Source organism: Amblyomma maculatum, chromosome 6 (assembly GCF_055883805.1).
Source record: "Amblyomma maculatum isolate TAMU_Amacu chromosome 6, ASM5588380v1, whole genome shotgun sequence".
NCBI lineage: Eukaryota > Metazoa > Arthropoda > Arachnida > Ixodida > Ixodidae > Amblyomma > Amblyomma maculatum.
The window spans coordinates 114,883,849-114,904,899 of record NC_139349.1 but is presented as its reverse complement, the minus strand read 5'-3'; the positions used below and the strand labels follow the sequence as shown (position 1 = coordinate 114,904,899).

Below are 21,051 nucleotides of genomic sequence, written 5' to 3'. Positions count from 1 at the left end.
CGTGAAACACGGTAACTCGAACCACCTTTGACGGCTCAAGGATTCGAAACTATTTTCTTACAAAGGGAGTGCCGCGGGGTTTGCATGCGGAGCCTCTTCCAAGCGCACACCCCTGTGAGAGCTGGGCGTCAGGCCGGGGGACGCTTGTACCCATTTTTGCCGGTGGTTGTCCGGCGACGGGTTTCGAACGAACCACCTCCCGCAACCGAGAGGGACGTCCAAACCCCAAGGCCACGAGTTCGAAACCCACCGCCGTACATCGTCCGGTAAAAATGGGTACAAGCGTCCGTCTGTCTGGCACTCGGCTTTTCTAGGGGTGCGCGCTTGGGAGAAGCTCCGCAGCCTCCCCTTCCGCGGTGGGCCCAAACCCAGTTTCGAACATCGCAGCCTGTAAAGATGGTTCATGTTTGTCTTGCAAAGGTACTTCATTTGAGCCTTACGATTGCTAAAAGACATTTCTAAATAGTAAACAGATGTACTACGGTATTTGAATTCTCATTACTATCTCAATGCCCTCTGCAACTGACGGAGCGCAGTAACTGTTGCAATGGAAATTTGTTAGCACAGTATTTGTCACTTTGTTCTCCGAACAGCAACAAAGACTCTAAATAGTTGCTCTGTTTTCGTGCTGAAAAATTTGCGGAAATTTCCTGCCGCACGTGGAATTTTATTACTTGCCGACACGATGTAATTGCTTCAGTTGTCGAGAGGCACAATGAAAATGATGTGTAGCCGCCCCAGCAATACGAAAAAACCTTCATACGAATACCATACTAAAGACCGCAGCGGATGTGCTGACGACGAGTATAACCGTCGCTTTGCAGTAGGTGCCATTTATGTAGAATATGCTTGTAGCTCAAAGTGTCTATTTGATTAAAACAATATTTATTATCAAGTCAAATATTTCTCGTTCCCACATAAAAGTGTGAATGAAGCTAAACATTTAATGTCAGCGTAGAAGGCACTAGGACAGCTTAAAATGCATACCCTCGCTATAAGCTCACATCGTCTCCCAATACAATCATACGCGAAATGTTCTATTTACAGCAATCCAAACTCCTTAATCGAAGTTGATGGCCAATAGAAATGCGTTGAGGCGTGCAAGCAATAGAACATTTTGTAAATTGACCACGCAATAAAAAAAGATTTTATTTTTACGTAGACAGAGCTAGAACAGTGTGTGAACGTTGATCGCCGACTTGGACGATCAATTTAGCTGCAACGTACTTACTCTACATCCGGTATGAAAATTAAGAAAATAAATTTCTTACTGTCTTTCCAGAAAAACCGACATCAGCTCGAAGAAAAAGAAAGCGTGAATGGCGGTGATGCAAGGACCAGAAAATGCAGATCGGCCAAAGTGTAAAGCGAAGGGAAAAGAAAAAGCGAAGGCCCTCATGGCAAAACCAGAGATCGATACATTTTCGTGGTCGCCTCATTTCCGCACGCAACGCTGGCTCGACCCTCGGCAATATTCGGGAAGAGGTCGGAGGAGAAGAGGTGGCAGGCGGCACGCTCCATGCAGAACTTAGGAAGCGGGGAAAAAGGGCTCTCGGAGTGTTTATTTCTCCATCTATTTTCGCTCTTCTCATCCGAGGAAAGCGGGAGACTGGAGAACAAAAACGAAATTCAACACAACGAAATATACTGGCACCACGTTGTCGGTAGATGTTACGGTAGATATATCGAAAGAAGTAGCGTTGAATGTGTACTTCCTCAGGAGAATGCAATTCTGGTATGATTTAGGTTACATGCACTGATCCGGCCTATTTATCCTCTTCCTAGTGAGTCACCCACCTTGTTCCTAGTTCCATTGGCAGTGTTTCAATTTTCCTCCCATTCTCAAGCACTCGTTTCGAAGCAAGGGGTTTCAGAAGGTTCTTTCCAACTTTGAAAATATCATTTATTGCCTACAGGGAATAGTTATTAAATTAGAAAAATGATCTTATTTACTAATGAGTTAATTGCAAAATAAAAAATTGCCTGTGGTGCACCAGATGGGTGGCAGCTGTACACATGTGGTTTGTCTGGTCTACCTCAAATTCTTTATTTTTAGCCGTAGGCTAAAGCTGTCTTGGACACCCTGTATATAGAATAAAAACGATCAAAAGGAAAACTTTATATCAGTGATGTTAAAAAGCTTGAAAATACTACCAATTTTTCCCATATAATCATAATGCTAGACACAAGCTCCGAATGACAAAATGAAAAATTTTACATTTTACTCAGTAATGAGCAAATTTAATTACGACCTGTCTTTACTAGAGTCATGTACAGCAAAATAAGCAGCAGTAAATATTTGTTTCATGAGCTGTCTTGTTCGGATACCAAAAAACAATTGTGCATTACTGCACATGAACGAAAGCAATCTGTTCTACAGGAGGCCAAAATGGTAATCTCGTTCATTTAATGGTCCTACGGCCAGTGTTCCTGCTTTTCACGCACATCTCATCTTGTTCTTGCCACACCAAAAATACAGTATAGGAGCAGCACGCACTAATTAAACAGGACAAACCAGGTAGAGAGGCTGACTGGACCATATACAGCCACCAATAAATTACTTTTTGATGCAAGACATAATTCTGTCTCGTCACGGGAAAAGCAATAGGTGTTTTTGCCCGAGTGATGTCTAGAAAAATGTTCACCAGCAGCTGCACAAGACAAAAGTGGGAAGAAAATTCGACTACGTCATCGAGTCTTCGTTGCACCACATGAATGCATCCACAACCTTCCGCAACCGACGTCACAGCCACTTCAGAGAAGCTTACACCTGTGGCTAGTTGTATATAACCGCCGCTGGCCAACATCTCTGTTGAGTCGGTTTTAACTTCATTCGTGTATAAGCATATTCGTGACAATACCCGTCCAACTTAATAAATACAGTGACGCAAAACATTTGTGCCAGATTGTTCCGTGTTGTGCTATACGGTTACTCTTTTTATATAGCATACATGGGCGGTAGCTTGCAACATGTGTCTGTACCAACAAAGAATGTATTTCCAACCGCATGCATTCAATGCCAACGTTCGGTAAACGCAGCTCTCAAGCACCCAATGAAGCACGGAAGTTTTGGCGGAGTACGCAAAGGCAAAACAAAAAAAAAATACAACCAGAAATAACTTGAATGCGCGTAGAAAATCTCCCCCTAAGACATTGAAACGGTAGGCTATAATGATTTCGCATTCATGCATAGAACTCTCTTTAAACTTCTATGCCGATTTCTGCCTTATTTTTTGCCGCCACTTTATTCCGAATAACACACAAATTGTAAAACAGAGTATTCGTAGCGCCTGTCTTACCTCTGTCTCATTACACCAAAGTGTCCTTCACTTAAATGTAGGATAGCTCTGAAGAGTGGGCGTGCACACGTCTAGATACCGTTAGCAGAGTGAACGTTTTGTGAAAACGTATTCGCCGAAATACGGACACTTTTTCCATCACGTGCTATTGGTAATGATCGGAAGCGTTAATATTAACATTGCTTCACTAAAGCCAATTCGTCGCATTTCTATATTTCTTGTGCTATATAAATGAAAACTTGTAAGTCGGAAATAGTTCATTGCTGATGACATATCTGGTTCTCTTACCTGGAAGCTTTGTGCCTAAAGTTTGACGGTATGCAGGGAACAAGAATAAAACGGTATTAACCCCAATTTCCGCATTTCTCTTAACTGTGTCAAAATTATTCCTGCTTAGTATCGCCGAGAGCACGTTTTTCTCCAAAATTTATTCATGCTAATTGACGCCGAGTGCACATTTGTCTCCAACGGGAAAATGATCAGTGCCGTTCTCCCATCTACATTCCAGTCAAAGCGGATGTGGCTGCTTTTAGCGGGAATTATCTCTGTGGTATACCTCTGGGCTTTATTGTGCACTGCTGAAGCCTTCAATGCACCAAATTAATCGGTAACCTCCCTGTGCAGCGATGTTAGAGAACTGTTAAGCTGGAAGTTGATAAGGTGTTGTGTTGACAGTCGGAAAAACTTTTTTAGAACGCAAGCAGCCGTACTGACGAAGAGCGATATTGTCGGGCATGAATAAGACAATAGCTAGAACCAGGACTTCTAAACGGTGAGACTGCTAGTAAAGGTGTAAGCAGGTCCGGCGAAAATACGTACTTTGTGTTCACAGCATGGAAAACGTCATGTACTGCGTGGTGCGTACGAAGTTTGATTTCAAAATCAAATATAGAATTGTAATATTGGCTTGAAAATGTTTCGTGTTTATTTTTGGAGAAAAGTAATATTTTAAGCTACCTTCTCTTTTTCTGTGCCAGCATGCGTGCATAAGTAAATATGATAACAAACCACCAACTTTTAAACACAGAAATGGTTAGCATGGCCCCATATGTTTCGAGATAAAACTAGGCGTTGAAATAAAAAATAAATTCATGGTCAAGGTATGGCAGAACGGCCCCAGGGCAGACATTCGCGCACTAACTGCACCTTCTTATACAAAGACTGGCTTTGAGCGTCAAATACGATTCCAAATGCTTCAGCCTTGTTTCATCAAATATATCACTGGGAAACGTCTGACAAACACTCCCAGAAATTGCCACGCGTGCAGCTGAGCGCATACTATCGGCCTTGTCTATAGCGGCACCCTTGAATTATGCTTCGGCGGTAAGTACGCTGCTGTGCCTGAGCAAGCCACCTGGATTCTGCTCAACCGAACGTCAAGCTTCTCCTGCTAACATCCCATTCGCGAGCCCTTATGCTGCTCCAAATGGCAGTATAAGGGCTCACCAACGTTCAAAAAAACGTTGGTGAGCAACTTGTTGAAATATGCCCGAAAAACTTCAGACTGGCGCCCCGCCAGTTCCACCAGTTCCATAGCGGCGAGTCGCCTTCCCGCCGCTCAGATTCGAAGCTAACAATCAGAGCGCTCACGGATTGGACCTCTCGGGCCGCCGCCCAATGCTGCTTCCGGATTGGACGATGTGAGGGCCTATGGCTTTTCAAGGCTATAGAGGCTAGCACACAGCCTCTGGAGATCGAGACCTCTACAAGCGTTAGTCGAGTGCCGTGCCGCTCGTAAGGAGGGGACGCGTCATTCTCTCCCCGGCCCGGCCTTCGCTTTGCAACTACAGTTGTGTCTAGCTTGTAGTCCTCGGCCACCGTGCCGATTTGCTGTAAATAATGCTTTGCTTATAGCGTATAAAGATGCCTTTGTTCGTAGCGTCGATGCTGACTCTGGTTCATTGCTACCGAAAAGGGAGTAGGCAGCTTGCGATCCCGAAACAGGTGACGTGAGCTACGGGCCATATTCCTGCGGCACAACAACACGTGCTTTCTTTCAACCTCGGCATTATTTCAATAGTGAACTATATATAACTGCAAAGAAGTTACGAAATTTCCTCTTGAAACGAAGGACGCTTTCCGCTTCCGCAGTAATAATTATGTTAATATAAGCCCAGTACAAGCCTTATAAAGTTATTCTCTCTACATATACTTTTTAAACTCGTGCATCGAACAACTTATATTTCACTGACAACAAAACGCCCATTGTTTGCAAATAAATCTTCCATTTGAATTTTTTTTATTTCACGTTATAAGCTGCTTATTTGAGTCTGACGGGCTTCAAAAATGGTGTCGGTCAAATGTACAGACGGAAACGAAGACTTCGCTAATTGGACAATTTTAATAACATGTCTGAAAATCAGGTTTCACGAGAGGCAAATTGCAGTGTGTCGACCGGAGAAGCACATGCGCATTCATATTCTAGATTTTAACTATCATTTGCGTCCTGCTTTAATAAACTCGCAAATGCTGCATTCTACATGATGTGTTTCTAATTAATGATACATCAATTGTCGTTAACAAGGGGAACCTACCGTGATAGTTGGTGCGTATATAACATAATGAATCAGAGAGACACAGAAACACAAGAAGAGAAGTACACGGGACAGCGCTGGACTACCAACTGAGGTTCACTGGAAGAAACGGCCTGCCAAAGAATCAAATGGCATATGCGTATCAAACGCTCACGAGAGGATAACCAAGACTCGATATGATATTACATCGAGTCTTACTTGTCGTCTTTTGAGCGTTTGATACGCATATGCCAATTGGTTCTTTTGGAGGCCATTTCTTCCAATAAATTTTAGTTGGTAGTTCAGCGCCGTCGCGTGTACTTCTCTTCTTGTGTTTCTTTGTGATTTTACTGGATCGATATGTTACATAAACTGCCCTTTCAATCAAAATTGCTTGGCGGCAAACAAAAAAAGTCAGACCGCAGTATTGTTGCTACGATTCCGAAAACCTGCCGGAAAATGTCGTCTCCAGAGGTAAAGCATGTTTCTCATAATCCCAATAAATCTCGTATATTTTTGACAAAGGAAGCTCAAGAGGCCCGCGTGAAGCGTGCGTAAGGTGACTTACCTAGGAAATAGAACACTAGCAGGAAGAGCGGAGCACGTGGTCCTGGCTTCATTGCTTGAAAGGCTGTTTGAGGCACTGTTCCTCCACGAAGTGGAAGAACAAGCTCAAGGCGCTACCGGGCCCCGGTGATCCCATTAAACGCCGTGCTTTCCATTTGGTAGAAAAAGAAATAAAGAAGCCACTGGAAACCACACCACACGTGCTGGACGTATCCCTGATTCCGCTGATGTAGGATGTCCATTCAGCAAATCACGCGTGATGAATTTGCCGGCATAGGATGGCACCGCGACTCCAATTCTTTTGCCGCACTATAGAGAGAGTGCGATTCGGTGTCAGTTGTCTCATGGCCGCAGACACGGCTAGGCTGCGGAGAAAGAAGCACAAACTCGGAGACGCATCTTCGACCGCACTGTGGCGGAGACTCGCGCTCGCTAGTCGATCGCAGCTTCTTTTGAAACCTCGTCTAAGGCCACGTGGCCCAGCGAGCAGGCCGTGACGTCATGGCGCGACATCCGAGAGCTGGTGCCGCCTATTGAGCGGTTACCGCGAGTGGACTCCCAGGCGTTCGCGAGACTATAAACCCGCGCACTACGCCGCCAGCTGTGTACAACTTCTCCCGATTTGTCGGAACTATTTGAACTCGACGCCTGGCTGGGCGGAGCGAAATAATGTTTCGCGCCGTGGGCAACACCTACCTCGAGCCCTTTTTCCCCTAAAGCACCTAATTAGCCCTTGAAACTTTTGTGGATTTTATTGTGTTAAGCTCTACGCATAAAATCGAGCGGTTCTGCGGAAGCGACCATTTCGATCACAACTAATGCAAGTGGTATCGCTAATTGATTGACGACAGAACTTTTAATGACATTTCTCAAGGCAAGGTGAATTCTACGGTAAACTGGAGCACATTTTTTAGAGGAGTATTACTGCGGTTTGCTGCCTTCCAGGTTTGCTGTTTATAATGGCCATTTATATTGTTTCATACTCTGTTAGAAAGTAGGCAAGAAAGAGAAGCATTTGCAGTTAAGGTTCTTAGTATAGAGACAAAATTCTCATACATAGTAGGGAGACAATGCTAGTCTGTGAAACGCAATAAGTATGGAGGAAAACATTCCCCTTTTATCAATGATCACTGACAAAAAAATGAATGTCGTGCGCTTATATTGACTTCAGATAATCAGAAAATGTGCGATGCCTATTTGAGTTGATTCCAGGAAAAATTGAAAAGCAAGGGATAAACTGCGTATCCAATAAATACATGAAAACATGGTAAAAATAATGAAAGGCGCCCTTCATTTTAGCAAAGTCAAAATTGGTCGATAACCTAATGAGGAGGCAATATCGATTTCAACAATTGCGCAGATGAAGGGGAAGGTAATGTTATGTATGCTTTTTCCACTGCGGTAGGTTCTGAAGCGGCACGAATCCTGTCAGGCTGTTTGTTAAGATGAAGGTCGATCCTTCCCAAGAAAACGTCGCCAATGCCGGTAACACTACCCAGACCCAAAACCTGCCAGGTCTCAGTGAATGAGTGCGGAAACCATAAATTTTCTGCGCCGAGTTGACGGCATTCTGTGTTCTACGTTTAGAGGTTTTGAGAGCTCTAACTACAAACGACTTATTTTTGAGGCCTCCATCGAAGATAATATTGACCCGTATGTTATATGTGTAGAAGAAGAAAGACATAACAGGCAGTACAGGTAGAGGACAAATGTAGGCCGTTCTTGGTGCTCTCGTTTAGTCACTGTAGTAGTTCGGCGACTGAAAACGGCGGTTGCCCTGAAAAGCACATGCTTCGGGAACTGTGCTATTAAATTAGGTGATATTTCATTTGCAGTATTTTCCGGACACTGCCGTTGCAGAAATCACATTAATTTTATATATCTACGTATCTGGCTTCACACTATACCGACCACGCAGTGGAGTACCACCGAACAGAAGGAGGCGCAATCGATAGATGATCAATATCTTCCTTTTGTACTGGTCTGACAAAGAGCAGATGGCAGCAATAACGACTGCACCCAGATAAAAGAGCTGTGGGGCAGCTTGCATTCTTATTGTTCCTAACGTACGGTATCGGATGGAAATGAAAAAGAATTGTGTCCACGGGCGTGGCTGTCCCCGGGCTTATTTCCCAATGAGTTTTCTAGGCATGGAAGGCTGGCTTTTGTCACCTGTTCCTATAAGCTGTGTTTTTTGCCTAATAACCAGAGTGACTGCGAATCCGGGATCTGGAGGGCGCTCACAAAACATAATGAAAAGGGGTTTTTTTTTTTGCTCCTTCATTGATGTGCTCACTAAGATGTGTGCCGTATGATAACCTTTATACAAGCGATTTGCCAAGTCGGAAAAATTGGGAGTTCTCCGCATTTAGGAAAAGACGCTTAGCTGAGCCAACCGTTAGGATATCCCCACCTCAACAAAAGACCTCTTTCAACGCACGCCAAGTTAAAAAACGCGAGTAAGTTCGAAAATTCGGACGGCCGTTTGGGACACACGGCGCTCATGTTTTTTTTTTCTTGCGATAACCAGCCCTGACACTCGTCAGAAGATACTTAAATGTATTCACACACTGTTATCCCCTGCTCGCGCGGGTTTTTTTTTTTTTCGTGCTCTCATGCTATCTATGCTAGCAGATCGGCATTGATAATTAGAAACACGAGAAGCAGGTACAATTATAAAAAATAAATTGCTTTGATTCCATCTACCTGCAGGTTTTTCGCATGTAGTCTTTTTTTTTTTTCATTCCTTTACAATACTAACAATGATTCAATACACTGCAGTCACTGCAGTCAATATATGAAAAGGAGCAGAACGGTCATTTACTGTGAGTATCATGAACAAAATATATCTGCACCAAATGAGCGAGGAAATTCTTTTCTCTGAAAACGCATTTATTATAGTTAGAAGGTTTTGTTCCAAGGGCGAGTAGCGTTCACGTTGAAACTTGTACAATTGGCGTTATACGACGCACGTGGCATTGCCTGTCAGTGCAGTGAAGATTAGCAGATGCGCTTCACTTCATCACTTTTATTATTCTTCAGTACATTCGCAGCACGACCGTGAGTGTTTATCTGTATATTTTGAGCCTTACATGCAATTTATTCTTTCACTTGTACATGCCATCGTCATCATCCCGCGGCTCCGCCTGCGGCACGCGCCTCTGTTCCAGCCACCAGAATAAACGCCAAACACGGCATACCTTGCATTGCCGTCCCTACCTGGCCTTCTTTCACACGTCGTGTAGGCGAAACATGATCTCCTTGCTGTCTTTCACCCTGCCTCTCGCTGGAGCGAGCAGCCTTCTTGTCGCCGTATAGCACCTGACACCGTCGTCATGTCAACCGAGAGCAGCTCTGAACCGGCCGTACCTTCTACCTCGGCTGTCCCATCCCCTCCTACCGCGCCCATACGACAACACGACTCGGCGGTGTTCGCTGGTTGTAGCGATATAAGACCTGGAAGATTGCCTCAACACCTATGAAGCTACAGTGCCTACAACAGGTGGGACGATGCCTCAAAATTTCTGAACGTTTCTTTCTACCTCATCGAGGTCGCCAGAAACTCGTACACAAAAGAGGCGAGCGCCACACCACTAACTGGCCAACATTCAAGCGGCAGTTCCGTCAATAGTTCGCTGATCTGACTGTTCGGACTGAGGTCGCGAAGAAAAAGCTCGCTTCCTGACGTCAATGTCCCTATGAATCATATGCGTCTTACATAGAGGAAGTAGTTGTACTTTGCCGGCGATATAGTCCCACTACGCTGGAGTGCAGCGGTGGCGCAGCGGCAGAACATCCGCCTCGCATGCAAGAGGACCGGGGCTCAAATCCCGGTGCCGCGCAATTCTCCACCGGATTAAAAAAAAAATCCGTGTGTCGATGGAATTGCATAAACAGGTTTGGGGTGCGACCTGATGCCGGTGAACACCTCCGTCAACGCACTCCCTCACCAGAACAGGAGTTGGCCACCCTGGTCCAGTAATTGGCCACAACCTCTCATGACAAGCTCCATAAAACCCCGGCCCTCGGTCACGAGCGGCTACGGCTGCGGCACAACTCACCACGGCGGCGGTCAGACCTGTGACGCAGCAGGGGCTGCTAAGAACTTCTGGCTCCGCTGGACAGGCCTCCGTTGGAAATTGACCCTGGCAACGTTTAACGTTAGAACCCTAGTTAGTGAAGCTAGCTTAGCAGTGCTGTTAGAGGAACTAGAAGGTATGAAACGGGATGTCATAGGCCTTAGTGAGGCTAGGAGGCCGAATAAGGCATATACTGTACTGAAGGATGGGCATGTACTGTGTTATCGAGGCTTACCAGAGAGGCGACAATTAGGAGTAGGTTTCCTTGTCAATAAGTATATAGCGGGTAATATAGATGAACTCTATAGTATTAATGAGACGGTGGCAGTCACCGTAATTAGGCTCAATAAGCGGTATAAACTGAAGGTTGTACAGGTCTATGCACCTACATGTAGTTATGATGACCAGGCAGTTGAAAGCTTCTACGAAGATGTAGAATCGGCAATGCGCAAAGTAAAAACTCAGTATACTGTACTAATGGGCGATTTCAATGCCAAAGTAGGGAAAAAGCAGGCAGGAGACCAGGAAGTAGGTGACTATGGCATTGGTTCTAGAAATAGCCGGGGGGAGCTACTAGGTGAGTTTGCAGAGCGTAATAAGTTGAGAATCATGAATACCTTCTTCAGCAGACGGAAGAACCGGAAATGGACATGGAAAAGTCCTAACGGGGAGACTAAAAATGAAATTGACTTCATAATGTGTTCAACCCCCGCCATTGTGCAAGATGTAGAGGTAATCGGGAAAGGGCGATGCAGTGACCACAGGATGGTGAGGTCCCGAATTAGCCTAAATCTGAAGAAGGAACGCAACAGATTAGTAAGAAAGAAACCCATCAACGAATTAGCGGTGAGGGGGAGGGCAGAAGAATTCAGGATCTCGCTACAGAATAGATATTCAGCTTCTAACCGGGGATGACGACATTACCTTAGAAGCAATGAACAATAATTTCAGAGATATCATTACTGAGTGTGCGGTAGAAGTAGGCGGTAGGATAGTTAGAGAGGATACCGGTAAACTGTCTAAGGAGACGAAAGATTTGATTAAGAAACGCCAGAGTATGAAAGCTTCCAATCCAACAGACCAGATCGAATTGGCCGAGATATCAATAAGCGCAAGGTGGCTGATATAAGGAAGTATAACATGGAGAAAATTGAGCATGCTGTAAAGAACGGGAGAGCCTTTAAGCGGTAAAGAAGAAATTGGGCATAGGCAAAAACCAGATGTATGCAATAAGGGACAAGGCGGGCAACGTCATCACGAATATGGACAAGATAGTCAAAGTAGCCGAGGAGTTCTATACTGATTTCTACAGCAGCTAAAGTAGCCAGGACCGTAACGAGACGGACGGCAGAGAAAAACAGTCAGACGTTCCACCACTGACGAAGGACGATGTCAAGAAAGCATTAGAAACTATGAAAGGGGGAAATCAGCTGGAGAGGATCATATAACTACAGATTTGCTAAAAGACGGGGGGGGGGGGGGGGGTATCGTGCTAGAAAAACTGGCCACCCTGTATACGCAGTGCCTGGTGTCATCGATGGTACCGGAACCATGGAAGTATGCAAACATTATCCTCATTCATAAGAAAGGGGACTTTAAGGACCTTAAAAATTACAGACCAATCAGCTTACTGTCTGTTACGTATAAGGTGTTTACTAAGGTAATCGCTAATAGAATGAGGACTACCTTAGGCTGCAATCAAGCAAAGGATCAAGCAGGTTTTCGGAAACGGTACTCTACTATCGATCATATCCATACCATCAATCAGGTGATAGAAAAATGCTCGGAATATAACCAGCCCTTATACATAGCATTCATTGATTACGAAAAAGCATTTGACTCAGTTGAAACATCGGCGGTGATTCAGGCATTGCGAAATCATGGGGTAGACGAGCCGTACGAGAAAGTGCTGGAAGATATATATAGTGGCTGCACAGCAACCATAGTTCTGCATAAAGAAAGTATAACAAAATTCCCATAAGGAATGGTGTTAGGCAAGGAGACACAATCTCCCCATTACTATTCACAGCTTGTTTAGAGGAAATATGCAGAAACTTGGAATGGGAGCAGTTAGGGATAAGGGTAGATGGAGAATACCTCAGTAATCTGCGATTTGCTGATGACATTGCCTTGCTAAGCAACTCGGGAGATGAACTGCAAATAATGATTGATGACCTAAACAGGGGAAGTAGAAAGGTAGGTTTGAAAATCAATATGCTGAAGACTAAGGCAATGTTCAACAGCCTCGGGAAGGTACAGCAGTTTACATTAGGTAGCGAAGTACTGGAAGTAGTAGGCGATTATGTCTACTTAGGACAGGTGGTAACCGCAGATCCGGACCATGAAAAGGAAATAACAAGAAGAATAAGATTGGGATGGAGCGCATTTGGCAAGCACTCGCAGATTATGACTATCAGCTTACCGGTATCACTCACGAGGAAAGTATACAACAGTTGCATCTTACCTGTACTCACCTATGGGGCTGAAACGTGGAGGCTGACCAAGAGGGTTCTACTTAAGTTGAGGACATCCCAGAGGGTTATGGAACGAAACATGGTAGGGGTAACATTAAGAGATATAAAGCGTGCTGAGTGGGTGAGAGAAATAACTCAAGTTACCGACATTCTAGTGGAAAGTAAGAAGAAGAAACGGGCATAGGCAGGACATGTAGTGCGAAGAGAGGATAACTGACGGTCGCTTAGGGTAACAAACTGGATTCCAAGAGAAGTAAAGCGTAGCAGGAGACTGCAGAAAGCTAGGTGGGCAGATGAGGTTAAAACGTTCGCGGGGGTCAAGTGGATGCAGCTAGCACAGAACCGGGTTAAGTGGAGAAATATGGGAGAGGCCTTCGCCCTGCAGTGGGTATAGTCAGGCTGATGATTATGCTGGAAACTGAACACATACACCATGTCCTGAAAGGGAAACATTCTGTGGCTTTTAACAGCATTGTTGAGCAGAATCATGCATGTGTTGATTCCATCATTACCACCTGCCAACGCCTTGACCAGATTTCAGTCCTCCCGACTGCAACCCGGCTTCGTATACTTGCCCAACCTTTGCTGACCTCGATCTGCGAGCACTGATTGGAGCGGTCATCCTTGATCTCCAATCCGTCAAACTTTTTTTGCCGGCACTGGTGCGATCATTCTTTTGCATTTTCTAATGACGTCGTTCTCTGCACCATCATTAAGCAGTAGTTGGCAACAATCACCCACACTATCGCATCTGACTCTCCTGCACCCGCCGCCTTCCGCTCACGTCGCAGAACCGTATACCCTCTTTTTGCACTACCACCCCGTCTAGCACCGCCCTACAACCACATCCACGCAATGGCGATGGCTCAACCTGCGCCACCTTATTGCGCGTCTTAGTTCCCCTGCCTAACACTGTGCTACAACAATGAAATCAGAAGACATATCTCCCGCTTCTGTCATCGACGCCTTCAGAAAGAGCGCCGTGATTACGACGCCTTCAAAAGTGACCTACCTTCGTATTCCTATTATCAACGCCGGCCTCATCACAGACCCCTTCGCCAATACACTCCGCCGCCTGTACCGTCGTCTGAGCCTAGTGGGACCTACGCTTCCCGACGCCTTTCCCCATCTCCATACCGCAGCTGAGTTTCCCCACTTCGGCTTGCAACAACTCATCCTATCCGCCATTCGGAAAACAAAGAGATGCATTTTCCGCACTAAAAACTGCACTTGGAGCTTCATGAAGTCCTTCATAATGTCCATACAATATGAAAGCTGAAGGACTACTGGTCAAATCTGACGGACACAGGGGCTGCAGTTTCTGTCATTCACACTGATTGGCTACCGTCAGCGGAAAGTGACGACACCATATATGATGGGCCTGAACTTCTTGAAAAAAATGTCGTCCCTCTGCACCCTTCAGCTGAGAGTACTTTGCGTGTTGTTATCGACTTCGCCTGCCACCAAGTATAGAGCGCAGTGCCCTCGCATTGTGCGTATCTGATGATTTTTGGATGAAATGTTTTGTCAAACGCTTCAGCGTTCGTTTGTTGCAGCGATTGTGTCATTTTCGTCTGGCTTTCCTGACCGACATCATCCCCTCACTGCCATAGCTGATACTGTTTTGTCTCATCATAATTGTATTCTGGCGAGCTAGCTGGTGTAAATCATTCATTTTTCAAAACCGCTTGAATAAAAGGAGGACAGAACGAGTGTATCTTGTGTGTTTGTTACTATGTTTCTCGCTCTTTCCTTGTTTTATTCGCGGAGTTGTGAAAAATAATTGTCTCATCAGAGCGAAAAACTATACTCAGCGTTGTTTCTGACCGTATCACTGACATGACGTACTCAGCGCACAGGCTCATTGCCATCTTGCACGCGGATTCTGTTTCCATCAAGTCTTGTTCTGTTTCGCAGCGGCCCAGCGATAGTGGCGGCCACGAACACTTCACGTAAATACCTCGCGCTGCGCAATGGAACTTCACTCCCTTGCGCTGTGGATGTTCAACCTATTTCCCTGATAGTGCTCACCGCTCCTCTGCCTCAGAAACCCGTTTCTTCAAGACGTCTTTCTGTCTGTTCCGTCAAAAACGATAAATCCGAACCTCACGCCGAACCAACACCAAGAATTGCTGATATTGCTTCGAAACCACCAAGAGATTTTTGATGCCACTTCCCTGCCACTGGGAAGGACTAGTATTGCACACTGCGGCAACTTTACCTAAGGTAACTCAGGTTTCTCTCCAAACTAAGCGTAATTGAAGAAAACGTGAATGACATGCTCCGTCGCAATATTTTTCTTATCTGAACAAGCTCATGGCCTGTCCGGTAGTGTTAGTAAAAATTAAATGATATCGAATCATTTATTTTCATCAGGTGCTTGTTGGTAGTAGCATTTGGGCTAAAAGCTCCTTGAGGCAGCTTGAAGAGGTCTAGGTGCCCATTACAGAATAAAAATAAAGGTAGGGCGTTGTGAGCGTGAAAACAATTCAATTTAACAGAGCCAGAACAACGAAAACCAACGTGTTCCCACATGCGCTACACAAGCGTTCAACAATCAAGATATACAATATATAAAACAAATCACAGATAAAGGATTCCAAATACATAACAGCTGATACCACTTGCAATGGCAGAAAGTTCTCAGTTATGGAGTATTTAAAACGCCGCAGTACATATGTAAGTTTAGTAAAAGGCAACAAATGTAGAAAGCAAGCGCATTAGATTGTACGATGGGCTGAACCACCTCAACGAATGTGTTGCATTAGACAACACTGACTACATTGTTCATGCGATTTTTATTCTTACAAGTTAAGAAATGGGTTCCTCAACTGCTTTGGCGTTGGCTTAATAACATAACTGTAAATATTTAGTAGTGTTGGGAGGCTACGTTTTAGTGACTGGTTTTTATAATTAGTGCGCAAGCGCAGGGTGAACCAAAGTTTAGAGCTTCTTGGTGTTTTCGTAATGATTTATAACGCGGTGACAATCAAGGAGTCATGGAAGAAGCCTCGCGAACGATAAAATCAGCTTAATATAAGAAATTCGTACACGCACGACACGGAGATGATATTATAGGTTGCTAACAAGGGACTGGAGTGAGAGAGGTAATGGTGGCTTGCAATGCACTGGAGGATTTGTTTTTTTTTATTGCAGGATAAATATTTTCTGCATGTTATATTATTATTTGCTGTGGTTACGCAGAAGAGATGGCAGTAGTAGATACTGGAAGCGAATAATGCTTTCTATATTTACAGTTTAATTTACATCTGAAGGATCGTGCGGCAACGTGAGACAGTGCCAACTGTCTTAGAAATTTTCTTGAATATGTCTACAACATGCAAGTCCCAGTTTCGACTATTGTTAATTTTATTTATTTATTTACTTATTTACAAAATACTGCGGACACTGAGTCCAAGCAGGGTGGCTGAACAAGTCAATCAAGGTACAAAAGAAAACGCAACACTTAAAAAAAAAAAAAAGACAACACAGTATAGCAGCAATTGGTTAAAACTCAAGGGACAATGGATTAACTAGCTGATTCCAATCTGTTATCGTGCGTTGAAAGAACGAAAATTTGTAAGTGTCTGTTCTAGCGAATATAGGGATTAGGGGACGGGGATGGTGTTGACGAGTTTGTCTGGTTGGTGCCGGCGTTAAGTATAATGACGGATTCAAACCGAGTTTGTTATGTAATAACTGATAAATAAACTTTAATCTAAGCTTTCTTCTTCGATGTTCAAGTCGTTCAATTTTATTTGTCCCCATTAAAGTGGTTGGGGAGTCAGACCTTGCATATTTATTAAAAATAAACTTGACAGCTCTTCTCTGTACTCTTTCCAGATTTTTTACGTTAGATTTAGTATACGGGTCCCACACTATGCATGCATATTCGAGTTTAGGTCTAATTAATGAAGAATAACAAAGTAGCTTAATGTTAGAAGGAGCATTGTTTAGTTTATGTCTTAAGCAGCACAATTTTCTAAATGCAGCAGAGCAGATATTGTTTATGTGGAAGTTCCACGATAGATTGCTACTTATGGTTACTCCTAGGTATTTGTAGTTGGATACTTGTTGAAGAGGGAGAGAGCCTAATTTATATGTGTAGCTATGACGTTTGGTTTTTCGGGTTATCGGCATTCAGAATCATGTCCCATCGGTCGCACCATTCGAAAACGTTGTTCAAGGCACTGTTCAGGTCACATTGATCTTCCCTATTTGTAACTTCTCTGTATAGAATACAATCGTCAGCAAGCAATTGAATTTGCACTGGTGGGTTAACAACTTCAACAATATCATTGACATACAAAAGGAAAAGCAGAGGGCCCAGAACGCTTCCTTGGGGAACACCGGATGAAACTGGGAGACAGCCCGAACGTTGTCCCCCCACTTCAACAAACTGTTTGCGGTCTTTTAAGTATGCATTAATCCATGTTACTAAAGTATCAGGAATGCCAATTTCTTTCATTTTAAAAATTAGTTTATCATGAGGAACTTTGTCAAATGCTTTGCTGAAATCCAAAAATATTGCATCGATTTGGCCTTTATTATCTATAGAGGAAGCAAATGAATTTATTACTGTAATTAGCTGTGTTACCGTCGAGAGTCCTTTTCTGAACCCGTGCTGGAAGCTAGATAGCACGTGATTTTTTTCTAAAAATTCGTTCACACAATGTGCAACTATATGTTCTAATAGTTTACAGCATGGGGACGTCAATGATATGGGATGGTAGTTCTGCAAGAGAAGACGGTCCCCTTTTTTATAAACGGGAACAATTCGGGCTGTCTTCCAGTCATCGGGTATTTTACCCAATGACATTGAAGCGCGAAAAATTATTACGAGGAATTGAACCAGAGTTTCGGCATAGCGTCGCAGAAATGCGTTTGGAATGTTGTCAGGGCCACATGACGTTTTGGTTTTCAAGTTCAGCAACATTGAAAGGACACCAGGATAAGTAATAAAATTCACTTCGGCGGGGTAATACACTCGGCTATTGTCGGTACCTGTGCTCGGAGCAGAAAATGCACTTTGAAAATAACTATTAAAATGTTCAGTAATAGCCTTTGGATCACATACCGTAGTGTTGTCCACCAATATTTGTGTGACTGCTTTCTTTTTTTCACTAATGTAATTCCAAAACTTACTTGGCTCGGTTTTTATAAAGTTTTGAAGGGATGTGTTGAAGAAATAATCTTTTGAATCACGTAAGGCACGTGCTAGATTGTCCAGTAATTCCTTTAGCACATGAGGATCTGCGCGTTTTTTCTTGTACCATTTTACCCTTCGCCTCATTTGAATTATACCGCGTGTCATCCATGGCGTTTCCTTTCTTTCTTTTTTGTGCCTGTTAGGTACAAAAGTATTGATACAATACGAACAGATTTTTTTGAAACTGTCCCAGAGTGCGCAGACATCGGCGTCATCGAAATCAACAAGGGAAGTTTCGAGATGTTCAATGATAGACGCGTCATTGGCACGCGAATAATCTTTAAAGTAACGTGAAGATAAGTGTTTCTTTTTTGTTTGCCGTACTAGAGGAAAGGAAGCACTAACCAAGTGGTGGTCAGACAGGCCTTGTTCCACAGAAACCGTAAAATTCACGATGTCGCGAGGGACGAACAGCAAATCTAACAATGAATTCGTGGGACCGACAATACGGGTTGGTTCATGAACTATTTGCGTCAGGTTGTGGGTAAGCATTATTTTAAACAATATGCTGGCTTGCTTTGTGCAAGCACCGAGACAATAAAGAAGTTCCCAATCCACACCTGGTAAGTTGAAGTCACCCATCAATAAAATTTTAATGTTTTGGTACTGTAAGAGATGATTTTGTAGTTTAGTTAGGTAGTCAGTTCCAGAACTAGGGGGTCTAAAACAGCATATAAAACAAAGTTTTGTCCCCAACAGGAGAGTTTCACACACAGGCATTCAATATCATGTACGTCATCTTGCAAAACAGCTTCAATTTGTTTCTTATTTAGGACAGCCACTCCACCACCCCTAGATTCGCTGTCTTTTCGAAATACAGTAGAAGAGGGAGGGAAAACGTCCTCATCATTCACATCACTGTGAAGCCATGTCTCAGTAATTACTGCAACGTGCGGATCATGGTGTAATAGCTCTTATTTGAACATGTCTGTCTTATTAACTAAACTACGCGCGTTGATGTTTATTATGCGCAAACGTTTGTTCTGATCTTGCACTTCTCGTCATGCTTTGTCCTGCTGATCTACTCTCTTATCCTGGTACAATATCTTAACGCGTTTATTTTGTGATTTATCCCAGAAAAACATATCTTTATCCACTTTGAGCTTGTCGTGAATGAGGGTGACCTTTTGTTTTGATCCCTCTCTTCTTTCGCGCTATCCCAAAGTAGTTTTCGTGTCAGTAGCGTAGACTGGGAATAATCATTCTGAATTGATATTCCTGAGCCTTTTAGCTTTGTAACATTTTCCATTATTGTCTTTTTTTCTGCAAAATTCTGTAAACAGAGAATAACAGGACGTTTGTCGTTCCGACGCCCCAACCTATGAATGCGCCCGATAGATTGGCAACTGACTTGAAGCTTGTCCTCGAAAACTTCTTTGATCATTTTATCTTTCAGCGTAGCTTCTGTTTCGTTAGGTTCCTCAGTAATACCGTGAATTATGAGGTTGGACCGTCGGCTTCGATCTTCGAGATCGATCAGTTTTTTTGCTTGAAAACCCATTACATTCTCTATTGATTTCAAAGTTGTGTGTATTTCCTGCGGTTGCTCGGTGAAGGATGATGTTTCGTTCAGCTTTTTCTCCATTTTTTTTGTATTAGGCTGTGCAGATCACTTACCATATTTACAGTCTTAACTAGCTCTGCTTTCATTTCACTGATTTCGGCTTGAAGAGACAACTGGCCATCTAAAATTTGTTCAATAACTTCCTTTTGAGTCGGGCCAGGATTCGTTTCGATGTCGCCACAAAGGATCAACTTGCAAGCAATAAAACATTCATATGCCAAGGCAAGACAACGGCGGGGGCACGGCAAGACCACGATACCTCGGCAATCGCTACGAATGGTGCTCGAATAGCTACCAACCTGCAGAACGTAGAAGAGCGTCCTCGTAAGCAACATGTTGGGCCCAGGTCCGCCGTGCCCACTGAAGGTGAATTTTTGTGTCACTGCTTTTATACTCGTATGCTCTGATGACGTCACGGTGCGATGGATGAATGCAGTCGCTGGTAGAACAGTGTCATCAAATGACGATACCGAGTCCGATGCGTTGTCGATGTGAGGTAGATTTCCATCGCAGCCATAGATGACATCAGGCCACACGTGCCCAGCTCGTAAGGCGGCGGAACCCAGGATAACCTGCAGAACGTAGAAGAGCGTCCTCGTAAGCAACATGTTGGGCCCAGGTCCGCCGTGCCCACTGTGACCTCTTGTGACCTCTAGTAATTTATGTGACTCAAATATTTATATATTCAGGCCTACATAGGTTGTAGGATGTTTTAAATTATATGCTTTATTTTTGGATCTAAAAATTATTATATTAGTTTTTGATGGAATGACATTCAGTCCGTTTGACTTTTACCATGATGATAACTTTACAAGGAGGCTTTGGCATTGCTCTCTTAACACATTTGAATCTGGACCGGGCATGAGTGCAGAACAGTCGTCGGCGTAAATGATAAATCGAATGAATTGGTCAATCTGTACAATATCATTGATAAAGACATTAAATAACAGCAGTCCTAGCAGGCTTCCGTGCAGAACACCATTAGTGACTGCTAGAAAGTCGGATCGGTGATTACCCAAGTTTAGTCATTTTTTCTGAAGTGTGCCAAGGACTTCATACCGAGATAGTTTTGTTATGAGAATTCTGTCTCTTGAAGAGTTAAAAGCCTTCTTGAAATCTGCAGAAAATGCCAAGAGTGAAAACGTTTTTATCAATATTATCCAACACAGTTTCCTTAAAACTTACGAGAGCAGGTTCTGTTGATTTTCGTTCACTATGACCGAGTAAATAATAGCTAAAGACATTGTTTAGCGCAAAATATCTCATGACACGTGTGAACATAAGCTTTTCCAGGCCTTTCGAGAAAACGGGAATAATGTTTATTGGTCTGTAAATAGTCGCGATGT

At 43.7% G+C, this 21,051-nt stretch overlaps 1 protein-coding gene across 1 annotated transcript in view; it reads right to left on the bottom strand.

Annotated features, from left to right (window-relative positions):
* The window catches only part of LOC146186631 (uncharacterized), a 56,962-nt gene extending 36,649 nt beyond the window's left edge, over nt 1-20,313 (bottom strand). Inside the window, exon 1 of the mRNA XM_084608069.1 lies at nt 19,965-20,313. Within this exon, the coding sequence (XP_084464195.1) occupies nt 19,965-20,313 (349 nt within the window). The remainder of the gene's footprint in view (nt 1-19,964) is intronic.
* Nucleotides 20,314-21,051: the final 738 nt, after the last annotated feature.